The sequence below is a fragment of the Chrysemys picta genome, chromosome 3, assembly GCF_011386835.1.
Source record: "Chrysemys picta bellii isolate R12L10 chromosome 3, ASM1138683v2, whole genome shotgun sequence".
NCBI classification, from domain to species: domain Eukaryota; kingdom Metazoa; phylum Chordata; order Testudines; family Emydidae; genus Chrysemys; species Chrysemys picta.
The window spans coordinates 108,950,017-108,975,780 of NC_088793.1; the positions used below are offsets into that span (position 1 = coordinate 108,950,017).

At 41.0% G+C, this 25,764-nt stretch overlaps 1 protein-coding gene across 1 annotated transcript; it reads left to right on the forward strand.

Annotated features, from left to right (window-relative positions):
- Positions 1–10: 10 nt before the first annotated feature.
- On the forward strand, positions 11–23,279 carry PEX3 (peroxisomal biogenesis factor 3). The gene is made up of 12 exons (XM_005280403.4): positions 11–152; positions 5,195–5,326; positions 7,617–7,698; positions 10,588–10,631; positions 13,185–13,309; positions 15,512–15,578; positions 15,680–15,734; positions 16,027–16,195; positions 18,462–18,532; positions 19,836–19,958; positions 21,856–21,952; positions 22,458–23,279. The coding sequence occupies exons 1-12, from the start codon at positions 80–82 to the stop codon at positions 22,539–22,541; spliced, it is 1,122 nt and encodes a 373-aa protein (XP_005280460.1). The 5' UTR covers positions 11–79; the 3' UTR covers positions 22,542–23,279.
- Positions 23,280–25,764: the final 2,485 nt, after the last annotated feature.

Here is a 25,764-nt window from a genome sequence, read left to right on the forward strand (position 1 = left end):
CCGGCGGCACCCGCGGGGCTGAGGCGGCCTCTCTCGGCTGGTCCGGGCGCGGGGCCGGCTAGGGGCGGCCGGGGGCAGGATGCTGGGAGCCCTGTGGAGCTTCCTCAAGCGCCACAAGAAGAAATGTCTCTTCCTGGGCACCTTCCTGGGCGGTGAGTGACCCGCCCCGGGCCTCGGCCTCCCGCCCGGCCTCGCTCACTCCCCCTTCCCCCTTGCAGGAGGCAGGTGCCTGGCACCCCCTTCCCCCCATAGAGCCGGGCCTTGCGCGGTGCCCCGTGTGTGTCTGGGGCCGGGCCGGGCCCTGCCCTGGGGGACGGGGGCGCGTTCAGATCAGTGCGCCCAGGGTCAGTGCAGAGGCTCCTGCCCAGCTCGGGAAACCCTAGTCCCACCCCCGCGGCGCTCCCTGCAGGGAATCGTGGGGGGGCTCCCCGGGACCCTATGGCGCGCGCTGCAACCTGCTACCTCTCTGGCCAGGCCGTTCGGCTCAGCCTGGAGCCCCGCGTGCCCGCTTTAGGAATATCGCAGCTAAATCATCGTTGCGTCTGTAGGGTGGAAATGCTTCCTCTCCGCTCCTTGTCCTAGGCTTTCTTTAGAAGCTTACACCTTTTAATAGGTGTGGCCCAAAACCCTTTTGTAGTATTAACTTGAAAGGCAGTTTTAAAAATATAATCTTGTGACTGGTTTGGATAAGACAGTTACATGCTCATATATCAGAGGGGTAACCGTGTTAGTCTGGATCTGTAAAAAGCAACAGAGAGTCCTGTGACACTTTTAAGACTAACAGATGTATTGGAGCAAAAGCTTTTGTGGGTGAATGCCTGCATCCGACGAAGTGGGAATTCACCCATGAAAGCTTATGCTCCAATACATCTGTTAGTCTTAAAAGTGTCACAGGACTCTCTGTTGCTATGTTCATATGTAACTTTTGGGGGGAAATAACTTACATCATTGATTCATTATGAATAATTTTGGGATGCAAAATCTGTGGTTTAAAAAAGCCCAGCAGACAGATCTGGCTTTTACATGGTCGTTATTCTTTGCAGTTATATGGAGAGGATGATGGCACAGTAGCCAGTGAGGCAACTCATATTTTAAAATATTTCCCTCCTGTTCCATATTTATTTTCATAGTGATTGATTTTTACTAACATGTTACCAAGGACCATGATCCCCCTATTGCTGGTGGGGAAACTAAGAGAATCAGCTGAAGCAAACAATATAAATAAAATTGTTAGGCTGTGCCCATTCAGTTGCTTATGTTAGATTAGTAAATCTGAATTAACTTGGAGGCCTTGAAAGCAACACGTACCTTGAATTATTTAAGTTTTTAATGATAGCTTAACAAAATTAATACTGCAACATTGGAAAGCCATTACATATTTTGTATCATCCTTCAGGTACTAACTGTTGCAATAATTCAGTAAGATAGCTGTGTATTTAGCTGAAATGCACATTTGCCATCACTGATAAAAACACCACATGTGCTCATTTTAGCCCCAGGCATGGAAAATGCATTGTCCCAAAACTTAGTTGACCGGCAGTGCCATTTGTGCCACCAGGATGTTGAATGCACCTATACTTAAATGTCTGAAAACAGGAAATACAGAGTTTAGTTACACACAATAATCTGTTCCTGCTGTGGGGATTTGTGCTAGTCTGGTAGTGTATGCTACAGGGCAGAGGTAAGTGTGGTTGATATTCCAGATGGAGTCCTTAAGACAAGGGTTAAGGGCTGGTAATACCTGGCAACAAGTGGTCAAATATAAGCACACTAACAGTTTCTTCTACTGTAGTACCCGTGTGTTGTGTGCCCACAGTGCTTTATATTTATCTGGAAGGATAGACATCGTCTATCAAAGCAGATTGGGACACAAAGGGTTGTCTACACTGCACTTGGGAGGTGTGATTGCAGCAAGCGTAGCTGTACCTGAGCCAGCTTTGACACAGCTGGATCTAGCAGGCCTTGCACCCAGAGGGCATCTCAGAGCTATCACTGCCTGTACCTGGGCCTCATCCCTAGAGGGGATCTCAGAGCCACTTGACTAACAGCTCTGCCTTCCTCCTGGCTCCTCTATTTCCCACATAGTAGAGCCCTGTAACCCAACGCACCTGACTACAAGTGTTGGGGCTGGGTCAGTTGGGAAAAAAACTGGACTATCTGGGGGTGTGATGGGGTTGGCACAGTGGTGATTGCCTTCCCCGCTCCTGCCAGCTGCCTGCAGCTATGAGGAGCACATCTGCCTGCTGGAGAAAGCAAGGGGGAGTGGATGGGAGCCCCATACTTCATATTCCACACTTCAGGAATACGGTAGAGATAGGGGAATCTGCAATATAGGAGGATTACTGAGGTGTGAAGTGTTTCATCTCAATGGGATGTGCTTTGGGGTGGGCACGGATCAGACCATCCCATGGAGATGAATACAGCATAACATAATACCTCTGAGACATGTGAACTGACCCATTTATCTCAGTGGGTGTTTTCCCTTTCCTAAAACCTATCCTAGCCCCTTTTGTGAAACACCAATTTTAAGGACAGACAATCACTATGTGCAGGTCAGTTTTAGAGCAGTTTGAATATTAAAATCAGCTCCTTATTGGTGGGGAAGGGGGAGGGAGGAGCCTGTGTCTGAGGAACCCCTTGGCAAAATGACCTCAGCTTACACCCTAACTCTATTTCTGTCCCTGACATGGCACAGAAATATTATGGTGGGGTACACTGGGGCAGGCTCATATCTTTACAGTAAAGATAGCTAGATTGACTAAAGATTTCAGCCTTGAGCAACATTTAAATATTGTTTGGGTTTAAAGTAGTAATCTGCTTACTCTTTCAAATGTTTACTTTGTGGCCTGTGAATCTTGATTCAGGTGGGGGGGAAAAGTGTAGATTTGTATTTACAGCTTTGTAAGTGCACTGTAGCATCAAGAGGAATTTTGAATCAATATCTAAACTTGTTCTGTGTACTGTTATGTGATTCTCTCTTCAATGAGAAGAGCTGTATAAAGAGAATTAGTGTAGAAAAACACATGTATGTGGTCAAATAGCAGTGATGCTTATGGTAATAGTGGTGATAATACAAAAAAAATTGTACTCTAGTAGGACTTGCATACCTCCAAAACAGTGTATTTAAGACCTGAATGCTTTGGATACATATATGTCCTCCAAAACATCAATTTGGCTCATAGTCTAGGAAATTTCAACATTCTAAGATTAAGGTGTTGTTCATGTCCAAGCTCAAGTACAAGGAATCTAAAAATAACGTTAACCATTGATCAGTTGGGGGAAAGTTATTTAAATCTGTCAATGTCATGATATGAAACAAGTGCTCAAAGACTTTTTAAAAGAAACATAGTAGGAACAGTCCAGGAGTTCCCCTGAAGTCTGGAATCTTGTCTTTGCCATTAGTCAGTGCTAGATGTTTCAGTGGACAGTGAACACCTATATAATGTCCTCTGCCAATTGTACCATATTACAATATTATAAGGTAAGGGGAGATTTCTTCTTGATCCCAGCTGCTGGGTGTCTTGGGCTCTGATCCTGCAATGTGTTGTATATAGCAGACCCCTGAAGCCAATAAGGGTTGTCTACACTTGAAACGCTACAGTGGCAGCACTGTAGCTCTTCAATGTATGCACTCCCTATAGTGATGGGAGGTGTTTTCCTATCAGTGTAGGTAATCCACTTCCCCAAAAAGCAGTAGCTAGGCTGATAGAAGAATTTATCCATTGACTAGCACTGTCTACACCCAGGATTTATGTCGATTTAACTGTGTTTCCCTGCAGCGTGGATTTTTCACACCCTGAGTAACATAGTCAGGTCTACCTAACTTTTTAGTGTTGACCAGGCCCACAAGTGGTTGATAGCTCTTGTGATTTTCATCCCAGTTAGAGATTTAATATCACTGCTGTATATTAGGACTCATCTACACTTTCAGATGCTGAGGAATTTATTTCTGACTTTTTTTTTCTACCATGCCCATACAAATATTTAAATGAAATATTTTTGTCTAAAATTGAGCTATCCATTTTCTTTTCTTTTGTATCTCACTCTTTCCCTTTTCTTTGGGTTTTATGCATTTAACTTTTCTCACTCACCCTTTATTTCTACCACACTTTTGCATTGTGTCTGCTTTTCATTCTCCAGTCTTTTAAAACATTTGTTGTTTGTATTGCAGTTACACCAAAAGCCCCATTGTCAGGAATCTCTGCTTGGAAGATATTTCTTCCATAAGTTCAAAGCATTATGTCTGGCATTTTATTTTCAACTTAAAGTTTCCAGCTTTTAATAGTACTATGGAAAAATTCGACCCCAAATAGTTGAGACCCAGATTCTCGAAGAAGCATATGATGTTGTGGTTTTGTTAAATAGAGTTCGGTAGTTGTCATAGGTTTCACCCCCACTTTAGAGTACAGATATGGGGACCTGCATGTGAACCCCTAAACTGAATTACCAGTTTAGATCTGGTTTTGCTGCCACCACTCCCAAGTTCTAACTCCTTTCCCTGGGTAGCCTTGAGAGACTTCGTCACCAATTTCCTGGTGAACACCGATCCAAACCCTTGGATCTTAACACAAGGAGAATTTAGCCATCTCCCCTCTTTTCCCCCACCAATTCCTGGTGAGTCCAGATCCAATCCCCTTGGATCTTAAAACAAGGGAAAATCAATCAGGTTCTAAAAAAAAAGGCTTTTAATTAAAGAAAAGAAAGGTGAAAGACAAACCTCTGGGAGAGATTAGCATACCAGCTACTCTCACAGACAACAGATTCAAAACACAGAGGGTGTTCCCCTGGGCAAAAACTTAGTTACACAAAAGAATACCAAATTTGATTAACCCCCTAATGCCCAAGACAAGTTACAAAGAAAATAAACATAAACCTATTTATTTCCTTCACTAATACTCACTACTTGATAAGAAGCTGAATTCTGGAGCTTTCCCACTCTGGTAAAAAATTAAACTAAACTCTAAACAAAGGGAACTTCCCTCCTTTCTTTTGAAACATCTTATCCCCCCATTGGTTCCTCTGGTCAGGTGTCAGCTAGGTTAGGTGAGCTTTTTAACCTTTTACAGGTAAAAGAGGCATTAACCCTTAACTATCTGTTTATGACAGTAAAACAGAACAAAGGGGCAGAAGTAGGAGGAGCTTAATGACATTTTGTAAAGCCACTTGTTATTTAAAAATATATATATCTTTATAGGAGTCTACCTACTGGGAAAATACGGGCAGAGGAAAATTAAAGAAATCCAAGAAAGAGAAGCAGCTGAATATATTGCCCAAGCACGAAGGCAGTATCATTTTGAAAGTAATCAGAGGACCTGCAATATGACAGGTAAGGCAAGCAAATACATTTTTCTGATAAGAATCCTTTGGGGATTTATACAATATATTTAAACCCACAATATGGAAGGAGAAAATTAACACAGCAGCTAGTTAGAACTCAGAAGCATCAGTGTTGAATAATTGTCTTATAAAGGCATAGTTCAAATAGTATTATTTATTGGGCTCTATAATAATATAGATAGATTACAGTTTTTGTAGGTTCAAGATTCTCTAAGGTCCCTAAGCAATATCTTATTCAAGAATCAAGTGGTCGCCAAACTAAAGGGGTGGGTAGATTTACAGCAAGCCACCAAGAGTAATAATATAAACAAACTCTCATTAAGTTACATAGAATTAACTTGGCAGATAACCTTTAGTACATCCAGTAAGAAACTTTGCAGTTTAATAATTCCCTAACTTTGAAGATAGACCAGTTAAAAGGTGGAACACTAAGGTGGTGGTGATTATTCTTGTATTACAACATAGTCTATAATTTAGAGATGGGGAATTATTTATTCACAAGTGGTTCAAGTTTATTTATATAGCACAGGGGTGGAGAGGCATTTTTTTCCCCACCCTTTCTAGTGCATAATGGCTCTCTGGGTTGCTGAAAGTGATTGAGGATACCAAGGGTGCTTGGAAAGCAGTCTGGACTACCTTTTAACTTAACAGAATCATAGTACCGGGTTGACTGTACGGAGGAAATTAGGTTTTATTTATCCTGCTCATCCACCACAACTAACCATCTCTGAGGGGTTTTTTCTTTTTTTTCTTTCTGTGTGCATTATCATTATATACTGTGCATGTCTGTCTTTCATTTTATCCTCCTCCTAATAGGATAGGAATTTGGCGCTGAGATCTTCAAAGATGAAAGGAAGTTGGCTCCCAATATCCCTTTTATGTGTTTCTTGTTTTAAATATAAAACAGATCTCGCAGTTATGCAGCATCCTTCCTCTTTGGAAACAAGCTCAGCGTTTTCTTCTCCACTGAAGAAAGACAAATTTTAGTTTTGGGCCAGCTACAGTATACGTTTTAAGATTTTATATATCAAATCATTAGATATCTCCTATTTGTATGTAAAAATAATGACACACAAAAGTGGCACTAACAATTTGTGTGCAAGTTGGCATCCTGAGCACTTTGTTTATATTGGGTTCTGGTCTATTACCTTCCTTCAGTTTTTTTTCTTTCAGATACATAACTCTTTGAGGCACTGACTGTTTTCTTATGTCTGTAAAGTACCTGGTATACTTTGAGTTCTACTGCATCGTAAATTTATAATTTAAGCCCTAAGAACTATATATTTGGTAGTTTGTGTGTGGTAGTACAATATTCAGTTGTGAATCATCTAAAAAGAGGAAAGATGCCCCAGTGGTTGGGTCCTAGCCTGAGATTTGGGAAACCAGAGTTCAATTCCATGCTCTACTACTGATTTCCTCTGGGATCTTGGGCAAATCACTCAATGCCTCAGTTTCCCATCTGTAAAACGGGGATAATATCACTTACCCATCTCCTGGCGTGTTGTGAGGATAAATGCATTAAAGATTGCAAGGCACTCAGATACTACGGTAAGGTAGGCTATTTAAGTACCTGAGAGAGAAAAAGGAGGACTTGGAACAAAAGTCTAACTTGACCAGCCAATTAAGCCTGGCACAAAATATAGCCAACTTGGGAACTAGCCTGGAGCTGAGGTTTATAGACTCATGCACTTGTTAAACGAGGCAAATACAGACACTAGGAAGTAGGAAATACTCTATCTGGAGCTGTTGTAAAGGCTGTTCCTAGACAAGCGGAGCAGGCTCTGATATGAGCAGTTAGATGGGCTGATGAGAATTTGTTTCTTCCTGCACAAATAGGAGTTCCCAATCAGTAAATAGAACAAGCGAGGGCTTCTTTGAAGCAAACCATCCCTGTGACTTTACATACTGTTAAAATGACTTGGTAAATTTGACTGCAATGTTTCTTTTTTGATGTAATCTGAAAAGGGCCTGCCTTAACCTCTAAAAATAGTGGTAACAGATGGGTAGTGGCCACCCCAGTTTGATTTCCACAAGACTTATTGAATTAATGTTTGCTTTTGTTAAATTATGATTGGAAACATTGGATCTTATGGTCATGCTATAGTATACTTTCAGCCCCTTCTGTGTATCTTGTCCTTCCTTCCAGTCACACACTTACCAGGTGTGTTGTGAATTAGGAAACAAAAATAAATATTCTTAACTATTGGAGGGGAGGAGGGTAGACACACTTAGGCTGACTGTTTTTCTTTGTTTACCAATTTATTTTCTTTTAATGATAGTGCTGTCAATGCTTCCAGCACTGAGGGATGCCCTAATGCATCAGCTGAATTCTGAAAGCCTCACATCTTTACTGAAAAATAGGTAAGAATGTTTTGTAGATTGTCTTAGCAACTGTGCAAAGTGATTTTGAGTCACAAATTTTCCCTGATTTGGGCTTTAAGTGATGCATTTGCAGTTTAAAGAGCATGAGAGATTTTGATTCTCTAGATCCTTGAATCAACAGTCTATTATGGTATTCGTTATAGAACAATAAAATGCTTATTAATTATGTAGTTTCGTGTGTATGGCACTTCATCAATATTAGAAGAAAAGACCCTTTGCCCTACTGCACCTAGTCTAAGACAGTGGTTCCCAAAGTTGTTCTGACGCTTGTGCAGGGAAAGCCCCTGGCGGGCCGGGCTGGTTTGTTTACCTGCTGCGTCCACAGGTTTGGCTGATTGCGGCTCCCAGTGGCCACGGTTCACTGTTCCAGGCCAATGGGAGCGGCTGGAAGCAGCGGCCAGTACGTCCCTCGGCCAGCTCACTGGTGCAGAGGAAGCGTTGAATTTAATTTTGCTTGGATATAGGATTGTAAGTTTTATTTTTTGTGGAGAGACAGATCATGAGATGAAGTAACTGACTGGATTGGGTATAAAGCTAGAGTTTTTCAAGTAGCTACGTATGCTTGGGCTCTGCCCAGAGATTCAGGGATGCTTTCTCACCTTTTCCTCTGACAGAGATAGATCAAACTTCTTCAGTCCATGAGTGGTCATTTCGACCGAAGGAGTGAAAGAGAATACATAGCAGGTAGATAGAAAGGACCACTGTTTCCTAACACTACTGTCTTGTGCCATGTAAAGGAGCAGAAATGGAGATTTCAGTTCTTGATGTCCCAGAGGATACAGCATCTTTCTGATATTTCAGTGTGTTAAGATTCTGCCATCCCTTAGAAAGTCTGCTGAAATACGAAAAGCTGGGCACTTTTTTTAGCATTGTTGTGGAAAAAATTTCTTCAGTCTTCCTAGGAAACTGACTCTGAGAAGAAGAAATATCAGATAGGAGCAAGAGTATTCTGGTTCCATCTTGGTCTCCTTTCTCAGACCAGAGCAATCCTGGCTGTTGTGACCAGGGAAGTGGTGTGCCGCTGTATTCCTTGCTCAACACCTCCCATCCTCCAAGCTACTCTTTTACAGTGTCTTCCCTAGCGAACAACTCCAGTGCTTGCTTCTGCTGCTAACTGTGGCTTTCCAGAGAAATAAGAGTAAAGTTGATGTTATCCTGGTCAGTTTCGCTGCCTCCCACAGGCTTCTGAGTAGCAACAGTGAAAACTGACATGACTGGTCAGTTTTCACTCTTCTATCCCTTGATATTGGAGGTGTTTCCAGGGACTTAAAAAGACCACATCAGTTTACACTGAAAGATTATCTTTATAATCACAAGCTCTAGAAACGTTTTTCTATTTAGATGAAAATGTAGGTTCTGCAAAAGTTGATGGCATTGGTTCCTCTTCTCCATCCCATTTGGCATGGAAAGTTTTGTACTCATTATATTCAAATGGACAAGTATATTTTCAAGCCCTGTAATGTGCTGGCTTAAAGGAATGCTCTAGTATGTGGGGTTATTTTTTTTTTATGTAGGATTTTTTTTCTCTCCATTTTTTTTAAAACATAGTTTTTAAAATTGTTGATATATTTTGCAAAACAGAATAAAGTATGTGTGAGTTGCTGTTACATATGCCAGAGCATTCCTCTGTCTCTTCCTTAATGTGTGTCTCCATCTGTCCACCAAAGTCATAGATTTGATAGCCTATTATATTTCATTGACTGTTGTATGATTTGTACTAGAGAACTGAGCAGTTGATTGATATTTTAAACAAATACCAAATTCTGTGTGTTTCTTCTAAAAGGATGAAAATGCCCAGAAGTGTTGAGAGTCAGACCTGTGAAGAACAAAAATGGGGATCAAAAATGATAATTTAAATTTTATTATTTTACTGGAATTTCTTGGAGCCTGACGAAAGAGTAGATCATTGTTTCCTACATAAAAACAGTGATAGTTATGTAACCTTTCACACCAAGGAATTACAAAATACTTCCCACATTATTTTCAGGGATCATTTCACACAGCACTGAAATGCTGTCATCTCTGGGGTGAAACACAACAGCCATTCTGTATCCGCAATGCTTAAAGATAAGCATGGCTACATGAGGAAGAAATAAGGTTAGAAATAAGGGTTAAATTTGGCCAAGACATTGGGGATAACATGCCTGTTTTAAAAAAAAGGGGGGGGGGGCGGGGGAGAGGGTTGCATTTTCTTTTCCACAGATGTCCCAGAGGATACATCATCTCTCTAATATTTCAGTATGTTAAGATCGTGCCATGCCTTAGTAAGTCTGCTGAAATACGAAAAGCTGGTCAGTTTCATCTTTCGAGCTTCATTTCATCTTTAAAAATCATCAACTGTTCTCCCTACAGCCAAACTTAGCAATGGTTGGACTTGGAAGAAGGAATATGACCACTGTGACTCTGGTCCTGCAGTGCAGTGCACTGTGCCCACCCAGAGCCCCATTAAGTCAGTGGGCACCAGGTGGGCGTAGATGTCTGTCCGTGTGAAACAAATGATAGGATCTGGGCCCATGTCACCAACACCACTTTCTGTATCATCTGGGTTTTCTCTTTAAATACTGACTCGCTAAGCTTATAAACTCAGACCAGATAATAGAGCTACAGAATCCAGATTAATTTTTTTGGCAATCTGGTACATGAAAGTTGTTTTGAAAAACCTCCAGGATTTTGTAGTTCTTTATTATAGACACGCTTCTTCCTGAACTACAAACAAATGATGGTGGACACAAACTTAATTTCAATAATTATTGTAGTTATATAAACATGCCTTGCAGCACTGTTATTTCATTTAGTTTCTTTAATACTTTCTAGTTTTTTTTTTAATGTAAATGTTTTTAATATTTTTCATTATTTCTTTCCCAACAGGCCACCAAACAAGTTAGAAATATGGGAGGATTTAAAGATAATAAGTAAGTCAAAATGAAAGATTTTTATGTACATATTATTGTAGCGTAATAAGCCTGAAAACAATCTTTTTTTCTTTTTTTCTTCTCCTTTTAGAATATACATATCCATTTAAGTGCACAGGAGTGGGTTGCTGTTGCTTCAGCAAATATTATTTATATAGTCACTGTTCTACTACACTTCATAGCAACATTATACAGTAGAAGCCATCACAGAAAGGTGCTACGGATAAGCAAGATATCTCTTTGGAAAGTCATAGGGTCAGAGGCCAAGCTGAAATATCTCACTGAGTCTTGGAAGGCTGTAAGACCCTCATGAAAATCCTGAAAAGAGTGGAATAACAATGTAGAAATATGCATGCTACATCTTCTGCACCATTGTGAAAAATCTCCAAAATAGGTGCTCAGAAACGACTGCAATAGGCCCAGCATAAGAACCTGAACAAAAAAAATACGTCATTGCTACTAAAATGTTGGCCAGTTGTACATATTATCAGCTGTTGATTTTGCTGAAGCCCAGAGTCTCATGTCATTGTTGACATTATGTGAGAATCGCAAACACAGTTACATGTGGGACAAACAAGATTGTCCATGACCAGGGCAAGCTGTTGTGTCCTTGCTCTGTGGCAGGGGTCGGCAACGTTTGGCACGCAGCTCGCCAGGGTAAGCGGGCCAGGCCAGTTTATTTACCTGCTGACGCGGCAGGTTCTGCCGATTGCCGGCCCCCACTCGCTGCGGTTCACCGTCCCGGGCCAAAGGGGGCGGCGAGAAGCGGCACGGGCGAGCGATGTGCTGGCCGCGGCTTCCCACCACCCCCATTGGCCTGGGATGGCGAACCGCGGCCAGTGGGGGCCGCGATCGGCCAAACCTACCGCGTCAGCAGGTAAATAAACTGGCCCGGCCCACCAGAGTGCTTACCCTGGCGAGCCGTGTGCCAAACGTTGCCGACCCCTGCTCTATGGTGTTTGGATTTTTCACATAAGGTGTTAAGGTGCCTTGCTTTAAAGCAGTTAATGACAATATGACAAAACTGCTGCCACCTTGCTCTGACATGGGCTGTTGCTTCCCAGTTGCTGGGTCAATCTGACGTGTTTTCAACTTTTTTAGTGTATCTTTATATTGTTTGTACTTGCCATCATGAAACTGGATACCTTGCTTTAGCTGATCATAAAATATGGCCTTGTGTATTGAGTTGGCCTATGAATAAAATACCCAGACCAAGGCAGCTGAACGTTTCTGAGCATGCCTTCAGTTCCAGACCTCCAACAGTGATTAAGGATTCCAATATTGGGAATCTCGTCCCACTATTTCATCCTGCAAATAAACTGAAGACTGAGCACATAAAACTAATCAGGTTACATAATGTGGCAGCAATATGTTGCTTATGTCTTACAACCATATAAAAGCATTATAAGTACGACTGTCCAATAGACATATAGCTTAGACGTCTGTCACTCCATAGGCAATATGATAGCATTCCAAATGCAAACCTGGCCTTGGTTATGCACTGGGGAATCTCATAACCAATTATGGCGTTCAGTGATGGCATACTCCCTAAGTAGCAAAACTTCTCCACTGACTTGAGAGAAGCGTGCTATCAGCTGATTTTTTTTCCCCCCCTCAAGTTCCATAGTAACCAGTCATACCATCGGAGCCCCTTGTTTCATCATTGTATGTGTTTTGGGGTAGAAGGACAGGAAAGGATGCCATAGTGTATACATAGCTGAATAGTTGTGCAGTGAAATACCATTGGGCCAAGATTGAATACCCCTTCTTGACTCCTAGCTACTATGTGTTGTTCTGTTTTTTCTCTTTGCTTCATCTTCCACTCCCTTTGGTTCTGTTCCTCTCTCTTCTACAGCTCTCTCATATATGCTATTTTGTCCATCTGGTTCCTTCCTTCTCCTTCCCTGTTTCCTAGTTCTTTTCTTCTCATGTTCATATTACTTGCTACTCAAGCAGACTTACTGCCTAGTTGCCTCATTTACCCTTCTATCCAGACATCCTCTCTAGTGGCTGGCTGCTCCAGTGCCAATGCTGGTTCCCTTTTCCTTTCTTAAGCAATATCAGCCCCTACCGTAGGTAGTTAGCAGGCTTCTTGTTATGCTGCCTTTGTCTGAATTGCATGATGAAGTCTAATATAGTGTTCTAAATTTGTTTCCATGGCCTAATGAAGAATGGAACTTTCAATACAACACCCTATTTTGCATTTTTAATTAGCCCAAATAAAAGGGATCAGATGGAAGGGCATATAGTTTGGGTAACTTGTGCAGTATCTTTTCTTTTTGCAAATTATTTTAATAGTGTAATTTAGCATGTTGCTTTACAGTGAATGGTTGTGAATTTTATTAAGCATTTTAGCTATCACTACTGTACATATTTAGACTTGTGATCATCTTGTTTGTGAACTTTCTTTGAGGGGTGTGTGATCTAAGAAAAGCAATGACATGAAAAAATGACTATAAAAATGAAAGTTGATACTTATTGAGCTCTGGAGAATGCTCCCCTGTGCCCTCCTAGTGATATAACTTCAAAATTATTTCCTTTTTCCTCTTTAAGGTTTTACCAGAAGCATTGTAGCTGTGTATAGTACGTGTATGCTTGTAGTTCTTCTGCGAGTCCAATTAAATATTATTGGTGGTTACATCTACCTGGATAATGCAGCAATCTGCAAAAATGGCACAGTAAGTATTTATTCATGAAAAGAAATTATTCATTGAGAGATGAAAAGGTATAACCAGGAATATTGGAATGAAATTATGGAAAGGAAAATTTAGGCTGAAATCAGGAGTGGGGGTATGAGAACTCTTCTGGTATTAGTCTATGGAATAGTCTCTCAATAGAAGTAGTGATAGTCCTGTTGCTTGAAACCCCTAAAACTGGGCTGAACAAAAAAACCTTGTCTAACACCATTTCTGAGCAACACAGGTGCAAATTGAGAGGGTTATTTGTTATTAAATGCTCAACTAAATATACACTTCTCTTATCTTATTAATTTTCTGAGATATAGCAATATCAGTATGGACAAACCAGCCTGTGGTAAGTAATCCAGTTGCAGGATTTTCATGCCTAGTTCCTCCCAGCATATAGGCAGGCTGCTCCAAGTTACAGTCTCCCACAACTGAAGAAAAATTATGGTTGGCTAATTACAACACTGACTATCTAGTCACGTTGTCTGACTCCAATTGTCCCTTGAGGCTTATTGACTGGATGTTCTTACTGGTGTTGCTAGATCATGGAAAACAGCTAGCAAGGTAACCGATTTGGTTTTCTTTTCTTTTCTGTGTTGTGGCTGTCACCAACAGGAACAAATAGGGTGTCAGATAAGATCTCAGTGAGCTACTGGATGGCTGCTCTAAAAGTATGAGATGTGGGCATTAATAGTTATCTGAGTGCTCCTCTGTATTGTTAACGGCTCCTTCCACCTTCTTTCCAGACTCATAAAGGGACATGTTGGCCTCTAGAGACAGGCCTCAGGGCTTAGGAGGATCCACTTTCCAGTAAAGCAGCTAGGGACAGGGCCGGCTCCAGGCACCAGCACAGCAAGCAGGTGCTTGGGGCGGCCAACGGAGAGGGGCGGCACGTCCAGCTCTTCGGCAGCAATTCGGCAGTGGGAGGGAAGGACCTGCCGCCGAATTGCCGCAGAAGAATGAAGCGGCGGTGGTAGACCTGCCGCCGAAGTGCCGCCAATCGCGGCTTCTTCTTTTTTTTTTTTTTTTCCCCTGCCGCTTGGGGCAGCAAAAACACTGGAGCCTGCCCTGGCCAGAGATGGTGGAAGTCAGGGTCCAGTTGGTAAAATCTGAGGTGGTTCTTGGGCAGGGGAGTGTAGTAGAAGAAGCACTCTCTGTTTCTGCCATCTTCCGAGCAGTGGAGTGGATTGGCAGGATCCAGTCTGAGAGGTTGCCTTGGAGCAAAGCAGATGGCCTCTGCTTCATGTCTTGAGAATTTTTCACCAAAGAGACTTTTAAGGCTTTTGTGAAACTTGAGTTGTTACTCCATTCCATGAGAGTGGCTTTCCTGAGGTTATCTGAGGAGCAGGAAGGTGGAGAGGGGGCTGGTTCCAACTCTAGCTTCCCCTCTTCAGGAGAATTCCTATCTGGGCAAAGGGCGAATGAGGGATGCGTTTTTTCCTGCCACTAGGGATGGAGAAGTCGTCCCTACAATACAGTGGAGGGAAAAAATCAGGGAGCTTGCCTGCAGAAAGCTCTTTTTGGAGGAGAGGTAAAAGGATCCTTTAGGATGGAAGGAAGCAGAAGCCATAGCCTGAATAAAGGGTCTCCTTTTTATTGGAGAAAGGGGAATGTCTGAGAGAGACTTGTCATCTCCCACCTCCAGCATGTCTACTTGTGAGCTCCTGTTTGAGTTGATTTCGTCTGGAGGTTCTCTTCTTGGGTGTCCTAGGACAAATAGGAGCAGTCCTGCTGTTCCGCAGAGTCCCCAGTGGGGCAGGAGTTGCTAAATTAGATTGGCTGCTCCCATCTTTTGCTCGGGCTTGTGTGTAGCAATTCTACACAAGGCTAGGAGAGGAAGGATGAGCACAATGACCTGCTGCTAAAGAATGGATGTGCTGCAGAAGACTTTTTTAGCTCTTCTTCCCAATTTTCCTTTGAGGAAGTCTTTGTTCTACCCTGTTCCATGCTGTGAAACTACTGAGGTCTGGAAGACAGATGGTACCTCACCAGTGAGGCAGAGTTGGGGAAGCCCATGCATGATATTAGAAGGATCTGGGGGGGGACGCACCTATGGTGTTGGAAGGACTTAGGAGAGGAAAATCCACATCCAGAATGACTACAACCTGCATGAAAGCAAAGGCGGAGGACTCATGCATTAATCTATATTAGTGGCTGGCACATCATTAAATTGTTTTTGTTTTTTTTTCTTTACAGACACTTTTAGCTCCCCCTGAAGTCCAACAGCAATATTTATCAAGTATTCAACACCTTCTAGGAGATGGTATGACACTTGTAAACTACTATTTTTATATCATGCCATTGTATGCAATATTTCAACAAATGAGACTTGAATCATTTTTGTTACCTTTTTTCTGCCCATAGGTCTGACTGAGTTAATAACTGTAGTTAAACAAGCTGTGCAGAAAGTGTTTGGAAGGTAAAGGTGACTGTTTTTTTCCATCTTTTCCATGGTGGTTGCTTCCAAATAGTGTGTCGGGGGTAAAAATATTAAAATGAGGAAACTTTATGATTTGCAAATAGTATCTGAAAATTCCTGATTTATCTATTAATGTGCATTGGCAAGCTTAGCTTGTTGCAACAGATTTCTGGGTTGATCAATATCTAAATATGGTGATTGTTGTTGTTTGAATGTAATTTTGTCACAAGCAAATAAATGAAATCTGTATTATTGACTCTGTAATTAACATTTTAGTCCTTTATTTCCACAGTGTTTCTCTTAAACATACTCTGTCTCTTTTGGAGTTGGAGCAGAAACTTAAAGAAATCAGAAAGTTGATAGAACAGCATAAAGATTTGTCCCACTCAGATAAGATTGGATCTAGATCTCTATTGTGTCATTATATGATGCCAGATGAAGAAAACCCATTAGCCACCCAGGTACTTGTTTAATTTTATGTGCATCATTTTTGTTTTATTTTGTGCACCACATTATTGTTGTAGCATGGTAACTGTACCCTTAATGAGAGCCGATGCCAGTTACTTCACATTAAGTCAAGTGTCGTGGTTTCTTTAATCTCGGCAATGTAATAGACTAGAAGAGTTAAAACAGAATTGCTTTTTATTCTAATCTCAATTTTATCCTCCAGCATGGAGAAATCAGTTGTTTCATTAAAACAGTTTTCCAAACTTCCTGAAGTTTGCCAGCATATCTAATCCACATCTCACATTGAGAGGAGATTCAGCTCTTAATTTGATATAAAACTAGTTTTAAGGAATAAACTTTCGCCATAGCGGGCGATAAGATGCTCATCTCATGTTAAATGACTAAATATAAACGTGTTGAATTATTCAACTTTAGAGGGCTAAGGAGTAGAGAATATCTCGCTAAGTTACTCTGTTTCCCAGTAAACTTTCTGAAAGGAAACAACAGTGATAAAATTAGTGAATGCTTCTGCGCACACAGAGATTATAAAGAGACTTGATGATCACGATTTAAAACTCGGTTTCCAGTTGGACATTTGTTACAATGATTTTATTGTATTACATTTTTGGCTTGACTTCTCTCCCCTTTCCCTGTTGCTCTGACATTTGCACCCTTATTTTTGTCGTTCATGGGATGTTCACTGTGAGGCTACCTACCCTTAGTACCAGGAAGCCTTATCTGTGCTTGCCATGGGTCAGCTTCCCAACCCCACTGGTCATTGACAACACAAGCACTGCCCTCTTGGCCTCACTGTCACTCTACAGATTAGTGATTGGCATACCCCAACTCCCAAGATCTCTCAGCATCTCCCTGGAGTGTCCAGCAGCCCCTGGTCCACTGGACGCTCGCAGTATTTACAAATCCACTGCTTCCTTCAAAGAAACGGTACACTTCAGTTTACCACTTCCACCTCAGATCACCACTCTGCTTTACACACAGCCCTTAATATCTTTATAGCGAACTCAAGTACAGTAGAACCTCAGAGTTATGAACACCTTCAGAATGGAGGTTGTTTGTAACTCTGAACAAAATGTTATGGTTGTTCTTTGAAAAGTTTACAACTGAACATTGACTTAATACAGCTTTGAAATTTTACTATGCAGAAAAATTCTGCTTTTAACCATCTTAATTTAAATGAAACAAGCACAGAAACAGTTTCCTTATCTTGTCGAATCTTTTTTATACTTGCCCTTTATTTTTGTAGTAGTGTATGTTTAACACAGTACTGTACTGTATTTGCTTTTTTTTGGGCTCTGCTGCTGCCTGATTGCATACTTCCGGTTCCAAATGAGGTGTGCGGTTGACTGATCAGTTAATAACTTTGGTGTTTGTAACTCTGAGGTTCTACTGTATAAGTCTATTTAACAAAGCATAGAGATTCAAGTAGCAGCAAGCAGTAGTATTGGAAACCAAATGGTTACATATAAAATAAAATCATAATACACGTTCTAGTGCCTAGACTTAATTAAGATGATACTCTCATGTCTAATAAAGTATTGCTCACCCAAAATCTTTGTAGCACAGGCTAGCTGCAACACTTTTCATGAGACTAGAACACTGTCAGTTTGTTTCCTAGGTGAAGGATTCAATATGTCTCCTTGCGCTCCAAGATATACCAGAACAGATATACCTTTGTCTTTATTCATAAACCAGACACCTTCCCTGCTGTTTGTTTGTTCTTGTAGATTTTACAGTCTCTCAGTCCGCACCTGATTCATTATGCATGTAGGTATATAATACACAAAACGCAAATGGCCATGGAGATAGGTGTCTTGCCTCTTGCCTGAAAGGAACATTTCTGAGATATGTCACCTTCTGGTGACCTGCCTTAATTCCAAGACACTGCGAATATAACTTTCAATATAGCTCCATAAATATCTGTACATATATTTTGCAATGATTATGACAACCAGTAGGCTACTACTGGCTCTTGTTAGAGATCTCAAATGCCACCATCAGTCAACTACAGATTTCTGACCCAGGTGATCCCTGTAAAGCACTTTACACCCCCTGTGCACTCTACCAGTTGGTACCAAGCGGTCCCTGGGTCACTTATTCCCACTTTACTAAATTTCTGAAATGAACGCTAGGTGCATGTGTATTACCAGCCTGGTTCTGCAACAGTGACTTCAAAACCAGACCATTATATTTGTAGTCTAACTGTATTCCAGTTGCTAATGGAGTTCCTATTAAATTGGATGTTTTGTTTGCTTTTTCTAGGCCTGTGGACTTACAGAAAGAGATGTTGCTACTATTAAATTACTTAATGAAACCAGAGATATGTTGGAAAGGTATAGTGATAACCTGTGCTGTAATCTGTATTAGCATTAAAAATTGTATCGTAATTGCAATTTTCATATATGTACCTATGGTGGTGGTGGTTCCCCTCATAAAATTTGACCCTTAAATTATTAACACTATATTAAAATTAATGAGCTAAAGGCTTTTAGGCTGCCATTTTCAAAAGTGCCTGAGGCGGTTGAGTGCTCAAATTCAGTGGGATTTGAATACCGAACTCATTGGACCTTTTTGAAAAACTAAGCTTTAGCTTTTAAAAACAAAAAATTCTGATTGATTAATCACTTTAAACATTACTAGACACATCACTAGAAAATATACTTGCAAGAAATAATCTTGCAGTGACAAGCTGACATGACAGGTCTTCTCCTGCCCCTCCACCCGCCCCATTTTCTGTGGTTCTACAATAACTTGGGCCAACTTCTCTTCTCTGTTAGATCAATGTAAGTCCAGAGTTGTTTCACTGAAATCAATGGCTTTCCTCTACTCTTACTCTTATGTAAAAGTGCAGAAATTTGGGCTTAATTTTCTTTTTCAGATTCCATTTTTCAATGGATTCCAATTAACACTTTTTTTTTTATGCAGGGTTTTAGCAGTGCATTAAATGTTTTTCTTTTACAAGGGAGTTATAAAAGTGAGGGATTTTGCGTTTAAAAATGTTGACAGACATTGAAGCATTGAACTATGGGAGGCTGTTCTTTTAATTGATCTTCTAGAGGTCTTGGGGATTTTATTGCGCCCATCACCACAGTATCTTAGCACTAAGTAATGATTATTGAAGTTCTAGTTCTCCTATATTAGTGATAAATGCTTTAGAAATGCTTGATCTGCACTGGCTTTTATTCAGCTTACAGGTGGAGTTCAATGTGTTGGTTATAACTGTAAAGACCTAAATGGTTTGGGACTTGGTCTCTCTCTCTCTGTAGTATACTGCCACAATTGAGAACAGCACTGGTGCTCAAGGTGGAATTGCCTCAATAGAAATGAGAGGGAACTGCTGGCAGGGTGTTCTGTGTCCTTCCCCCCCCACCCCCCCCCCCACCCCCCCATTTTGGGCCTGGATCTGCCAGAACCCATTCTTATTAATCTTCTGGACATGCTGCAAAGGCCATCTGTTTGGTGAGCTGAGGAAGATGAATTTATGAGCAGTCCTTTGTCTCTGTTGTAAACTTTAATTTATGGGATACGCATCCATATTGTTGGAGGGGTGCCTATGGGTGTATTTTTTAAAATGTGAAGAACTACATATTAGGAACAAGAACAGCAAGTTTTAAAAACTTTTTTTTTTTTTAACAGCCCAGATTTTAGTACGGTTTTGAGCACCTGTTTAAACAGAGGATTCAGTCGACTATTGGACAATATGGCAGAGTTCTTTAGACCCACTGAACAGGACCTATGTCAGAGTGGCTCTGTAAATAGGTAAATATTACTTTGATGGTATTTTATGTGTTTTCTGTCTTGATTATGCTTTTCACTTCACAGTAAACTCAGCAAATGGTAATAGATTCCATGGCCCCTGTATAAATTGAAGTAACTGGTGATGAGAAGAATGACAGCACTTCATAAACAAACATGGATTTTACGCACTTTAGTGAGGTAGAAAAGTACTAGCTTTGCCATTTTACAGGTGAGAAAACAGCAATATAAGCTGTGATTTGACTAAGGTCCCACACAGTCAGTTGCAGCGTTAAAACTAGAACTTGGAAGTTCTTGGCTCTCTATCCTGTGCTTAGTCTGCTAGAGCGTGCCGCCTCACTAATTATATTTTGACTTATTTAGCATTTACTCTGCTGGTAGCAACTATTGAAACAATGGGAGGTGATACTTCAGGGAAAATACCAAACACAGTAGGTGGAAGAGAGAGTTAGTTTTGGCAGACAAGTTCTTCATTTTGTTTTACTTACCATTTCCAGATCTCTTCAATAACTGGCATGAAGTCAGTCAGGAGTTGCCATGCCCCTCTCCCACCAAATACACGCTACGTTAGTACTTGTAGATCCTGAAGTTCATTTGCATGGTGTATTATTATAATGAGCTATTAAAAAATCTGGAGTCTAGTGCCTCTTCTAATAGACTGCTTACTTTTTTATTTATTTTTATAATTATTTTAGCAATAGTTTTTACAAACCCTGAGTTCAGAGTCCTACAGGTGATCCTGCCTAGCCACTGGGCCAGACTCATCCCTGTTGTGATGCCATTGTCTGTTTTAATCCCCTACCTCTTAACACACTCCCTCCTCCTTATAAAACTTTGTTTTAGCACTCTTTCTGACATGAAGTTTCACTCCTTGACTCCCAGATGCTTAGTTTAACCCGTTCTGAACTACGTTCCATGTATAATACTGTCAGACTACACAGTGCTGTACAATAATTGGAGTGTGTTGAATACAGAATAGGTCCTTCCTGGAAGAGTGGATGCTGAAAGGCAAAGTGGATTTAAAAAAACCCACACAGGATAAACACAGAATAATATGGGGTCATTTTATAGCTGAAATACTTATCAGAATAGATAAATTGTGGGCATTTCCAAGGGAGCTTGACTTAATAGCACTTCCCTTATAACACACTCTTTATGCCCTGATCCTGCAATGGCGGGCATGTAGGCAAACACCTGCACCTAGTGAGAGCCCAGTTGGTTTCAGTGAGGCTCTACGTGTGTACAGGGATCTGCTTACAAAGACCTGTCTCAGTGCAGGAAATCCTGGCTACACTGAAATCAATGGCAAAACATCTTATCTGAAAACTAATCCAGTTCTAAAAATGATTTTCAGGTGAGAAAAACAGATGATCATTGTCAATAACAAAAAAGCAAAACTGTGATTTATTTATAAATGCTTGATAGTCCCCTTAAGTATCACTTATTTAAATTATTACAATTACTGTAATATTTTTGATTGCTATTAATCTCCCATCTATCCTGCTTGACTCCTCACGCTACCTCCAGTAGTATTTGGAAGAGGATAGGACTGCAAACTGACATAGCTAGTGATATAGTCGGTACAAACTTTGGTTGAACTATAGTTCTTGTTACATGTGACACACCTATGTTGTTGAATGGAATACAGTCACCAACCGACCAGTTGCTGCTTGTTGTGGTTGTTCTCTATATGTGTGCTTTTTAACAAAAGACCTGATAAAGAACAAATAAGTAAACTTAAAACCACACACAATGGAAATCTGAAACTTACTCTTTTAAGGGTAAAAGAAATGGAAGTTACTTCTTCAGAGTTGTAGCTATCCCAAAGAGTGTATATATAGTTTTTGCAATATAAAAGGGAACTTATGCCTGCCCTCTTGTGTGTTTTTATTCCTTCTAGTCTCTGTAGTGTCAGTCTTCCTTTGGCAAAGATAATACCCATCATAAATGGACAGATCCATTCAGTGTGCAGTGAAACCCCTAGTCACTTTATTCAGGTAAGAAGCCTTTGTACTTAGTATCTTAAAAGTATCCCAAGTCTGCTAAAATATTCATTGTTAAATGCAACATTTTATATCAAAACTATATTGCCCAATTCTCATGTGATGAGTTTTAGGAGTTTTAGTTCAGTTTCTTTTAAGAAGTGGGAACAATTGGTGACACTTAAGAAAAGGCTCCCTCTCCCAAAAAAAGGCCCCTCCCGCCCCTCTCATTCGCTCATCCCTGCCACCTGCTGTTGTCAGTGGGGGGTAGGGAGGGGACTGGGGAGAAGAAGGGAAGGATGGTGGGAAATGGGGAATGCAGACTAATCTCTTGATCAGACTCCTTTGGCGATTCTGATCACAATTTTCGTTTTCAAATGTGACAAACTTTTATATTTGAGTAAAAAAAACTCAACACTTTCTGGTATCAGACTCACACATGTTAAACATGACAAAGTACTTCAGCAAGAAAAGGTGATGCTTCTTAAACTAGTTATTTTTTACTTCCATCTTCTTCCAGGACTTGTTGATGATGGAACAAATGAAAGACTTTGCTGCTAATGTGTATGAAGCTTTTAGTTCTTCTCAACAATTAGAGAAGTGAACTGTGCATCAAAAGGAACAGTTCATGTCTTTATTTAGTAAATCCCTTGTGAATACCAGGTGGGAACTTAAGGATTTTGGTTAATTTCATAATGGCGTAGGATTGCTAGACCTTCAGAAAGAATACACTTATTGAAATACTTGGGAATGCACCCGCTATTGTTTATATAATAGAATCCTGCTTACAACACCTGATTAAAAACTTGTTCTTTTTGGAAGAATCACTATTCCCTAAGACTTTGCATTAAGAAGGTTTCAGCTGTATTTAATTAACTCATTTAGAACTACTTTTATTATACACAAAAGGCCAATATTAAGATACCTACAGTTATTAAAACTGACTTGCTTCGGATGTGAATTTTGGAAGAAGCAATCTCTAATCATAAAACTCTAGAAACTGCAACAGACAGTAAGATGGGTGAAGTCAGGCTTCTCTCTCCTTCTGCCACAAAAACTTTAAAAAACCCTTCTTTCCTCAATACTGTAAATGCCATCCTGGAAAATTTAATATTCCAGAGTCAAAAACAAAGTCTCTGCCAACTGATGCAGGTGCCTGACCAAAGTTCTGGGTGCTTGCCTTCTTGCTGAAGACTTAGAATACATTGATTTAGGGTCTATTGTGTTTATGCTGTTGATGAACAGCTATCGATGTACACATTTGTAAATATTTTATCTTACTTTGTATTAATTTTGATCCCAGTACACTGTCTGTATTGCAATAAAGAATTTTAATGTAAAATTTGTGTGCAATAATTTTACCAACATAAAAGAATGTCTATACCTAAATAGACCACCATTTTAAAACTTTGCTTATATCAAAATAAATTTCTCTATATTATAGTAGTCTTGCATTTATTTTCATTAGTTTCCTGCAGCAATTTGCAAAGACTAGAAAAATATAATTCTTTGGCCCATAAGGTAGGACTACTGGAGAGCAATTTTCATGTACATATGAATTTATAAGTCCACACGAGGCACTTATTTAAAAACCCAATCAGCATAAATAAGAGCAACTACAGCATCGTCTAACTCTTAAGAATAGCTAAATGAACCACACAGCACAGGTGCATAACATCAATTCACCACTCAGACTTTTAATATGCCCATCACTATAGCAGAAGTGCAGATTTTGTAACTCAGGCCTATTCCTATTCAGTCTCCCAAATTTTACACAATAAATAATTTTACATGTGAAATTTAGTTAAGATTTTGTGTTAAATTCCTCACCTATGGGAGCTGCTTGAAATACTTACACCTACATGATTTTCCTAGTCTAATGTTACTTGCAGCCAGTCAGACTAAAGCCCTGATCTTGAAAAGACTTAAGCACATGCATAACTTTATATGTTGAGTACTCCTATTAAAATCAGTGCAACTACTCAGTATGTAACGCTATGGATGTGTGTAACTCTTTGCAGGATTGCTGCCCAGGGTAGGATATACAATGGAATATAGACAATGATGAATATTTCTGCAGTAAGATAGACGCTACTACTGTACTAACTTCCCTAGGTCTCTAGAAATGAAATGTGGCACTGAAGCTTCTTTACAAATGTCTTTGACAAAACAAGTTGTAGTGGACTTTGACTCTTCTGAAGGCTGTGAGAACAGCCTAGTTAATCTCTTCCTTAATTTAGAATTCTGCCTAGGCACTTATACCATGTTCAATACCACAGTCCTGTTAAGAGTAGGACAGCAGATACTGATTACCCAAAGATCAATTTTGATTGGCCCATGGGGCCTTTTTGGTGTCACAGCTGCACACGGCCTCCTAGTCACTGAAACACAAATCTTTACATCCATTTTGTTAAGTGGGTATTGAGGAAGAGATAAAGGGCATCATAAATGGACAGCACATGCCATAGGAGGAAGGGAGGATTAGAATGATTTTTTTAAACAGCTTCCTCCCACAAGTGCTATTTAAAGCAACATTTGGCTAAACCTGGAACTGCTAAATACTCAAAGTGAGTTGAAAGTGATTACTGGGGGGACACAATGCTGCTGAAAGGACAGCCATACACCTAGAAGGCAGAAGAGATCCAGATATTTCTAGAAATATCTTTTCTGCTTTATTGTATATCCTTCACTAGGCGTGCCTTTTATAGTGAAAGGATTTGTTGCACAAGTTCTCCATAACTCTTAAAAATTAACCATACTCCTCATAGCAATAACCTGCAGCATAGTGGAGATTCTGCTAGACTCAGGCCTTGGCAACACTTGTGAGTTACAGTGCAATAAAGGAGCCCCGGGTGCACTAGCAAGGCATGTAGAGCGGTCTGACTCCGTGGCTACAGCGCTGCTGGTACTCCACCTTGGTGAGTGGAATAACATTTGCTGCGCCCCCGCTGGAGCGCCGCGGCGCCAGTGTGGACGCCCTGGTCCTATAGTGCGCTCTGATCGGCCTCCAGAAGTGTCCCCCAATGCCTGTGCTAGCCAGTCTGGTCATCACTTTGAACTCTACTGCCCTGCCCTCAGGTGACCAACTGTCAGACCCGCACTTTAAATTTTCTGGGAATTTTGAAAAATCCCTTCCTGTTTCTTCAGCCAGACGTGAAGTGCTCTCAGCGAATCTTTCCAGGTGACTATGCCTCCATGCACCAGGCGAGCCCCAGTATGGAGCAATGGCAAGTTGCTGGACCTCATCCGTGTTTGGGGGGAGGAAGCTGTCCAGTCTCAGCTGTGCTCCTGCCATAGGAATTATGATACCTTCGGGCAGATATCAAAGGACATGACTGGGATGCACTGCAGTGCAGGATTAAAGTGAAGGAGCTGCGGAATGCCTACCACAAAGTCAACGAGGCAAACCGCCACTCTATTGCTGCCCCCGCGACCAGCCATTTCTACAGAGAGCTGGACGCGATACTTGGGGGTCACCCCACTTCCACCCCGGGGATCACCATGGACACTTCGGAGCCAAGTGCAACAAGGCAGGAGGAGGAGGAGCAAAGCAGGAGCGAGGGTGCTGAGGCGGAATCCCTAGATGCATGCAGCCAGGAGCTGTTCACAAGCCAGGAGGAAGGTAGTCAGTCGCGGCGGCCGGTGCTTGGGGAAGGACAAACACCAGAGGCGGTTCCCGGTAAGCGGCTTTTATTTTGGGAAGGAAGCTATTCGCTGCGAGCTCTTGGGGCGAGGAGGCTCTTGTATGCCAAGATGCAGATTAGGGCATTGATGTGTTCTCTCACATCGCATTAATCGGCCTCAGTGATCTCTTCAAAGGTCTCATC

Coding starts and splice junctions, on each gene's coding strand:
- PEX3 (XM_005280403.4), top strand. CDS start 80: ATGCTGGGAGCCCTGTGGAGCTTCCTCAAGCGCCACAAGAAGAAATGT. Junction 16,196..18,461: donor AAAACCCATTAGCCACCCAG/GTACTTGTTTAA, acceptor TGCTTTTTCTAG/GCCTGTGGACTTACAGAAAG. Junction 19,959..21,855: donor CAGAGTGGCTCTGTAAATAG/GTAAATATTACT, acceptor TATTCCTTCTAG/TCTCTGTAGTGTCAGTCTTC.